The 9,491-nt window shown below is 23.9% G+C and overlaps 1 protein-coding gene across 1 annotated transcript; it reads right to left on the bottom strand.

Annotated features, from left to right (window-relative positions):
• LOC117922307 (receptor-like protein EIX1) lies at window positions 1–4,303 on the bottom strand. The gene is made up of 3 exons (XM_034840411.1): window positions 3,309–4,303; window positions 1,648–1,818; window positions 1–130 (listed from the first exon to the last, which is right to left on the bottom strand). The coding sequence occupies exons 1-3, from the start codon at window positions 4,207–4,209 to the stop codon at window positions 18–20; spliced, it is 1,185 nt and encodes a 394-aa protein (XP_034696302.1). The 5' UTR covers window positions 4,210–4,303; the 3' UTR covers window positions 1–17.
• Between the last annotated feature and the right edge of the window lie 5,188 nt (window positions 4,304–9,491).

Below are 9,491 nucleotides of genomic sequence, written 5' to 3'. Positions count from 1 at the left end.
AATTAGGCAAAGGACTTTTAGCAGGTTTCAAGTCCTTTGATAATCTCAGGTAAACTTCCATTCAAGTAATTACCCCCCAAATCCAGATATTTTAAGTTGCAAAAGTTTCCAATGGAGCTTGGAATTGGACCTGCAATGACCAAGAATAAAAATATGTATTAATTAAAATTATGTAACAAACAAATAATAAAAATAGTAAATAACAAAACTAATTAATTCATGAACAATTAGTTTAAAGAAAAAGTAAGAAAAAATATTAGATTTTTTTTGGGTACTTTTTTTTATCTTTTCTGATAACCATGAAATAAAGTAATTGATTTCACTGTTATAAGACTAGTAGGATTAATCATTGACATTAATTGTTTCTTTAAGGTTGTGTTTGGATAAGCTTCATATGTTTTATTTCTAAACATAGAAATTCATAGAAACTCTAATATAAATAGTAAACTACCATAAAAAATAATAATAATGATATTCAAAAATTGTTTTAGAAAACATACATATTAGAAATTTTTTACTACCCTTAATTTTTTAAAATTTCAATAACAATATTTAAGAACATGAAATGCCATATCATATTCACTTAATGTTCAATTTTATGGTTTCAATTACTAGTCTCAACCACGAAATGTCATATCTCAGTATATAAATTACAATAATTTGATATAATAGATGAATTAGTGAGAGAAAATAGAAATTGAAAATATGTAGGAAATGATTGAAAGGTATTTGATGATAAAGATTCTTAACAAACATAAATTGTCAAAATAGGAATTTAATTCTTTTTGGAGATACAAAGAAAGTAAATTTTTAAATTTTAATACAATGTGATTTTTTAATTTATTAGTTACAAGCTTTTCAAATATAAGTGAATACTAAATTATAATTATTTAAATTTTATAGGAACAGGAAGTACTTTAAATAAACATAACAATTTAGAATAAAATTTTAATAGAATACTTTAAAAGAAGGTATACCATGAGAGTAAAAAATGGAAAACATTTAATAACTAAATTTTGTAAAATATTAAAACATAAGTGGCAAAGCACATCATATATCAATTCAACCATCATATAAATATTCAATTTAGTACATGCTCAAATTATTATCATCAGGAGCAAAATAGATCAAAGAAATGAGAGTTATGTCAAAATGAAATGAAAACATTCAAAAAATAATTAATATAACAAATGTATAATTATTGACAATATTAAATAATAAATCATTCATCAACTAATTTAAAGTAAAAAGGAAGTTAAGAATTAAAAATAATAATAATAATATTCCTACAAGATACATTTTTTTTTTTTAATAATTATGTAGACAAACACTTTTTTTAATTACTTACCTTTACACAAAAAATTGTTAAATAACATTGATAATTCATAAGCATAAATTGTTAAACTACGTATTTTTTCTTAGAAAAAAAAATAAATTTCCTTATAAGAAATTTAAAATTCAAAATAATATTTTTTTTTCATAAGAAGAATTTTGTTTCCAACAAGTGAATCAAATATACTGATTATTGGATATCTGTATATTGATACATATTCAGCACTTATATACACAATTTTGAACTATGTTTAACTATGCATTAACATATCAACAAAGAAATATCGATTTTTCTAATAACACAAAGAAGCTTACCCTGTAATTCATTATCAGCCAAATTTAGAACTTCTAGATTAGGCAAAGGACTTTTAGAACTGCAGGTTTCAAGTCCTTTGATAATCTCAGGTAAACTTCCATTCAAGTAATTACCCCCCAAATCCAGATATTTTAAGTTGCAAAAGTTTCCAATGGGGCTGGGAATTGAACCTGCAATGACCAAGAATAAAAATATGTATTAATTAAAATTATGTAACAAACAAATAATAAAAATAGTAAATAAAAAAACAAATTAATTAATGAACAATTAGTTTAAAGAAAAAATAAGAAAAAATATTAGATTTTTTTTAGGTACTTTTTTTTTTATCTTTTCTGATAACCATGAAATAAAGTAATTGATTTCACTGTTATAAAACTAGTAGGATTAATCATTGACATTAATTGTTTCTTTAAGGTTGTGTTTGGATAAGCTTCATATGTTTTATTTCTAAACATAGAAATTCATAGAAACTCTAATATAAATAGTAAACTACCATAAAAAATAATAATAATGATATTCAAAAATTGTTTTAGAAAACATACATATTAGAAATTTTTTACTACCTTAAATTTTTTAAAATTTCAATAACAATATTTAAGAACATGAAATGCAATATCATATTCACTTAATGTTCAATTTTATGGTTTCAATTACTAGTCTAACCCATGAAATGTCATATCTTAGTATATAAATTACAATAATTTGATATAATAGATGAATTAGTGAGAGAAAATAGAAATTGAAAATATGTAGGAAATGATTGAAGGGTATTTGATGATAAAGATTCTTAACAAACATAAATTGTCAAAATAGGAATTTAATTCTTTTTGGAGATACAAAGAAAGTAAATTTTTAAATTTTAATACAATGTGATTTTTTAATTTATTAGTTACAAGCTTTTCAAATATAAGTGAATAGTAAATTATAATTGTTTAAATTTTATAGGAACAGAAAGTACTTTAAATAAACATAACAATTTAGAATAAAATTTTAATAGAATAGTTTAAAGGAAGGTATACCATGAGAGTAAAAAATGGAAAACATTTAATAACTAAATTTAGTAAAATATTAAAACATAAGTGACAAAGCACATCATATATCAATTCAACCATCATATAAATATTTAGTTTAGTACATGCTCAAATTATTATCCTCAGAAGCAAAACAAATTGAAAAAATGAGAGTTATGTCAAAATGAAATGAAAACATTCAAAAAATAATTAATATAACAAATGTATAATTATTGACAATCATAAATAATAAATCATTCATCAACTAATTTAAAGTAAAAAAGGAAGTTAAGGATTAAAAAAAATCATACTCCTATAAGATACAATTCTTTTTAATAGTTATGTAGACAAACACTTTTTGTAATTACTTACCTTTACACAAAAAATTGTTAGATAACATACATAAGCATAAATTGTTAAACTACATACTTTTTCTTAGATAAAAAAGAAACTAAATTTCCTTCTAAGAAATTTAGAATTTAGAATAATATTTTTTTAATAAGAAGATTTTTGTTTCCAACAAGTGAACAAAATATAGTGATTATTGGATATTTGTATATTGATACATATTCAACACTCATATACACAATCGCGAACTATATTTATCTACACAAAAGATAGATCTAAGTATTGCAAATTGGGTAGCTCACCAAGACCAAGTGGAATTCTCCCATATAATTGATTGCCACTTATATCAATGGATACAAGGTTGCTGACATTTAAAAGCCATTCAGGAAACTTGGAATTGAAGTGGTTAGAGTTGATAGCTATAACAGCAAGTGAAGTAAAATTAACAAAGCTTGGAGATGGAAATGAGCCAAAGAGGCTACAACCACCTAGATGCAACTCAGTTAAACTTGGAAGCTTGTTTGCCACCTCAACCCACCGACTTCCTACCAATGAAAGGTTAACATAATTCATACCAAGATACTTCAAGGAAATAAGGCCAGTCATCCATTCAATATTTTCAACAAATAAATTATTAAAATATTCAGAATCAATATTGTAAAGATACTCAGAATCAATATCGTAAAGATGCTTAAAAGAAAGATCGAGATATTGCAAGCTAGAAAGATTCCTTAAATTTGAAGGAATTGATCCACTAAACCCAGCACCCGATAAGTTTAGATATATTAAATTCTCCAGAGACCCAAAGAATTGAGGAACTGACATGGCTTTGAATGAGTTGAAACTCAAATCTAGATATTTCAAAGACTTGAGTTTTATCAATGAAGGACTAATTTCTCCACTTAAGTTCATAGAGCTCCAGTTCTCATATACATTCTCACGAGGATAAGGGTTATGAAGATCAATTGAAATGACAAATCCTGTGCCATTTTCACAACTAATTCCTTGCCAGGAGCAATAATTGCTTCCTTTCCATGATGAAAGCCGATTGTTGGGATCTTTGAGACCACTTTTGAAGTCAATAAGAGCCTTTTGTTCAGATTGAACATTGTTCTCGATACGAGTATGACCATTACATGCAAGTTCTGTTGTTATGAAATAGAGAATAGCTAAAATGAAACCAAGAATTGAAGGTTTCTCCATCTAAATATTCAATTCTCTAGTAAGGAGCACCTGTAAAAATTGAATTCCAATATGTAGTCAGCATTTTCTTGAATTGAATGAAAATTTTATTTCCAACATAAAAATGAAAACAATAGCAAAATCTAAAAGACAATTGCACAACATAAAGAACTTATTTTAAACAACACATTTAACAAACATCACCAATCTAAAAAGATCTACTAATAACATATGTAAATATATATTAAGAAAAACAATTATAATCATCTCAAAGATCAACCTTACTTTGATTGGCGAGAACCGAAATCACTTTGAGTTAGAAGGATTAGATTGAAAAGCATATTAAAAATAATTTATCAATATTAGTTCCTTACCTGAAACTTCTTTCTTGTTTCCCTTGCATTTTCAATTCAACAAAATATATAGAAGGTGGTTTAAAGCAATGACAATGATAGCCTCACTTCTTTTCGTTTTTAGTATTATTTGAGTTGTATCATATTAAATTCTAATTGAGTGGAAAATGACTTGAGTCTTTTCCTCACCACAAAAACCAAGTGCCTTGATTGAAGACCTTGACTTGGACAAAAAAGAAAAATAAAAAATAAAAAGGTGTGGATAGAAAGACCATGACTTGGCACTAAGTCAAGGTCAATAAGATCAAGATAAACATGAAAATTCATTTATGAATTAAAAAAATTATAGTCATTCTAAACGCTAAAAAATCTTAATCGGAGGAAACAAAAAATGTAAATCAAGGTATTATGAATAAGTTAAGAGCTTAGATCATTTAGCATACAAAAATAGTATTAAATCTATAAGGTTGTTTGATGGTGTAATTTAGAAATTTATAGCATTATTTGGCCTTTTTGTTTGAAAACAATTTTTAAAACCAAAGTTAAATAGAGTACAATTTCCAAAAAACAAATAAAAATTTTGTTCACTTGTTTTTAAAAGCAAAAGAAAAACATAAAGAAATAAAAATAATTTTAAAAAATCATAAAAACTAATAAAGTAAACACGATCTCTTTATTTTTTCATTTTCTCTTCACCAACCATACCAAAAATCATCAAATATGATCTTTTTCTTAATAACATATTTTTTTTATTTTCTTTAACTTATCTAAAAAATTTTATCAAGCAAATAGATTCCAAATCAAGTAATATTAAAATATAGGATTTATTCATTTTCAAAAATAATTTGAAACTCAAAATCTATCCAATTAGTACTAAACAGTCATCAAACTCAAAGCTAATCCAATTAATATTCAAAAAAATTCATGAAAGAAAAATTATTATGAATAATAATAATAACAATAATCAAGTCCATAAAAAAATGTTATCCACACAAGATAAATAATAATAATAATAATAATAATAATAATAATAATAATAATAATCAGTTATATAAAAAAAAATTCTCCATGAAAAATGTTGTCCACACAAGATGATAGATAAGTTTAAATAATAATAACCTTACAACCATAGTGAAGGGTAATATCTTTTAAAACATTAAGTCCATGAAAAATATTTTACATAATACATAAGTTTAGTATTCTCATTTTTTTTTTAAATCATGCAAGTCTAACTTGGCCAATAATATTATAAAATTAAATATTTATTATCTGCAAAATTATTTCAAATAGAAATATCCCAAAATAACACCATTAATATAATTGCATCCAATTTATTTTCTTATACACACATAGTAGATTAAACAATATATTTGTCTTGCAACTTAAATAATCACTTTTTACTTCAAAGGAAAATGATATTAGAAACTAATATGATCCAACTCACAAACTTAATTCCTTAAGTCCCGACTAATTAGAAATATACGCATGATATAACCTTATGATAATAGATTAGTTTCTTCCAATTTTTTTTATGATACAAATATCTTACTGGATTTAATGATGGACAATGCATAACCATTTAAATCTAATCATAGGAGTCCATTCTTTTCTTGATCATGATCCATAATAAAGAATATTAACTTTGCATGAAGTGTAGGCTACATTGTAAAGTTTGTTAAGTCAAATAATCATATGGATAATAAATAACAATTTAAAATCAAATTACAATAGTCTACATTTTTTTTTCACAATTCATCAATTTTGTATGAAGTGTAGACCACGTTGTTCAATCATGATCAACAATAATGAAACTTTTGATCATGATTGATAATAAAATACCTTTATTTTCTATGTGGTGTTGACCACGCTATCAAGTCATAAAGTTAAACCATGCTCAAGTAGAACATCCCTAAAATTAAAACAAAAAACAAAAAAGCAAAAGACTTAGAGTTGGTCCCATTAAGATCATTTTTCACTTTAAAAATAACACTAACAACTTTATATCTAATTATAATATAGGATATAAAGAAATAATTAATAGTGATCAAAACACTAATTTTATATCATAATACAAAATTAAAAGAAATAATCAACTAGTCAATAAATGAATTGATCATTACCTTAAGGACAACTCTACATTATAGTTTTTTTTTAAAAAAAATTAACAAAAAAAAAAAGAAAAAAAAATTAACAAAAAAAAAAAGACCGGTAAATAACACCATAATAAATGGAAAATCGATCTTTGTCCACATGACTACTTTTGTTTAAATAGAATTAAAATAAAATAGTGAAATATTACTATAATAAAGGAAAAATATTTGCGTAAAAAGATAGAATTGAAAGAAAAATAGTAAAATAGTACTATAATAAAAGGAAAACACTTGTATGAACTAGTTTGGTCCATAAGTATTTGGGTTAAAAGAGTTTTACATAATATATAGTTATAACTAAACCACTTCAAAGTTAAAAAAATATTTTAAACTTAAATACTCTTCTAGTTAGAAGGGTTGTGTTTGGAATATGATATGTTTATAGAAAAACCTTTTAAAAAAATTATTTTTGAATTTAAGTTCTTTTACATATTAAATAACAATCTTTTTTTCATAAATATTAAAATAAATAAATATATATATATATATATATATATATATATATATATATATATATATATATATATATATATATATATATATATATATATTAACAATTATATGTTTGATTAAAAATTTCTTGGTGGAAAATTCAAAATTTTCTATAAACTTGACTAGGGTCTTGTCCCACTGTGCATGACCCATAGACAAAAGTATAATAATAAAGACCTTGCAATAAAGACCTTGCAACCACGTTGAAAGTGATATCTTTTAAAACATCATATCCATAAAAAATATTGTCCTCACAAAATGATAATAGATAAGTCTAAATAGTAATAATAATAAAAATAATAATCAAGTCTATGAAAAATGTTGTCCCCACAAGATGATAATAGATAAGTTTAAATAATAATAATAAAGCCCATAAGAAATGTTGTAGATAGTAGATAAGTTTAATATTCTCAAATTATTATAAATCACACATGACTGACTTGGCCAATAATATTATAAAATTAAATATTTATTATCCACAATTATAAATTACACCAAGTAATTTTAAATCGAAATATTTCAAACTAACATCATTAATATAATTGTGTCTAATTTATTTTCTTATACACATAATAAATTAAACAAAATATTTGTCTTGCAACTTAATTAATCATTTTTAACTTCAAAGGAAAATGGTATTAAAAAATAATATGATTCAACCCACAAACTTAACTCCTTTTAAGTCTCAACCAACGAGTAACATACAAATGATATAACCTTTTGATTATAGATTAGTTTCTTCCAAAATTATTTTTTATTATACAAATATCTAATAACTTCATTTGCCTAGATTTAATCATGGATAATGAATAACCATTTAAAATCAAATAATAACAACCCATTTTTTTCTCGATCATGAACCACAATAAAGAATATTTATTTTTCATGAAGTGTAGACCACGTCGTAAAGTTTGTCAAGTTAAATAGATAATAAATAACTATTTAAAATTAAATTAATATAGTTTGTATTTTTTTCATGACATGTCAATTTTGTATGAAGTGTAAACCACGTTGTTTGATCATAACCAATGATAAAGGAACTTTATTCTATATGCAGTATTAACCACGTTATCAAGTCAAAAAGCTAATACGTGTTCAAGTAAAACATCCTCTAAATTTATTTTTATTTTTTAAAAGTTTGCATCTTTTTCATGACCCATCAATTTTGTTTGAATTGTAGACCACGTTGTTTGATAATGACCGATGATAAATGAACTTTATTTTCTATCTAGTGTTGACCACAATAGATAATAAATAACTATTTAAAATCAAATTAAGATAGTCTATATTTTTTTCATGACAGATCAATTTTGTATGAAGTATAAACCACGTTGTTTGATCATGACCAATGATAAATGAACTTTATTTTCTATCTAGTGTTGACCATAATAGATAATAAATAACTATTTAAAATCAAATTAAGATAGTTTGTATCTTTTTCATGACACATCAATTTTTTATGAAGTGTAAACCACATTGTTTGATCATAACCGATGATAAAAAGAACTTTATTCCATATGCAGTATTAACCTCGTTATCAAGTCAAAAAGTTAATCCATGTTTAAGTAAAACATCCTCTAAAATTAAAAAAAAAAAAAAAAAAAAATCTTATCTTTTTCACGACCCATCAATTTTATATGAATTGTAGATCACGTTGTTTGATCATGACCGATGATAAAGGAAGTTTGTTCTCTATCTAGTGTTGACTACAGTAGATAATAAATAACTATTTAAAATCAAATTAAGATAGTTTGTATCTTTTTCATGACACATCAATTTTTTATGAAGTGTAAACCACGTTGTTTGATCATAATCGATGATAAAAAAAAAAACTTTATTCTATATGCAGGATTAACCACGTTATCAAGTCAAAAAGCTAATCCATGTTTAAGTAAAACATCCTATAAAATTTATAAAAAAAAAAAAAAAATCTTATCTTTTTTACGACCCATCAATTTTATATGAATTGTAGATCACGTTATAAAGGAAGTTTATTCTCTATGCAGTGTTGACCACGTTATCAAGTCAAAAAGTTAAACCATCTTCAAGTAAAACATCCTCTAAAAATTTAAAAATAATAATAAAATAAAAGACCTTGACTACATCCTTTTTATTATTCAGATAATTCTACATCTTAAAAATAAGGAAATAATCAACTAGTCAGGAAATGAATTGATTATTACCTTTACCAAAATGTCTTACCCTACATTATAACTTTTTTTAAAAAAATAATATTAAAAGAAAATTGTCAAATAACACCATAATAAAAGGTATATCGATTTTAGTTCACACGACTATTTTTGTTTAA

This window comes from Vitis riparia, chromosome 9 (assembly GCF_004353265.1).
Source record: "Vitis riparia cultivar Riparia Gloire de Montpellier isolate 1030 chromosome 9, EGFV_Vit.rip_1.0, whole genome shotgun sequence".
Lineage (NCBI taxonomy): Eukaryota > Viridiplantae > Streptophyta > Magnoliopsida > Vitales > Vitaceae > Vitis > Vitis riparia.
Note: the sequence above shows the minus strand (reverse complement) of the source record. Positions and strands in the feature narration are given on the sequence as shown.

Bases quoted from the DNA above. Each gene is read 5' to 3' on its own strand.
- LOC117922307 (XM_034840411.1), bottom strand. From the start codon at position 4,209: ATGGAGAAACCTTCAATTCTTGGTTTCATTTTAGCTATTCTCTATTTC. The intron at 1,819-3,308 runs GTGAGCTACCCA...TGGTCATTGCAG, and splicing joins GAGAATTCCACTTGGTCTTG to GTTCAATTCCCAGCCCCATT. The intron at 131-1,647 runs GTAAGCTTCTTT...TGGTCATTGCAG, and splicing joins GGCTGATAATGAATTACAGG to GTCCAATTCCAAGCTCCATT.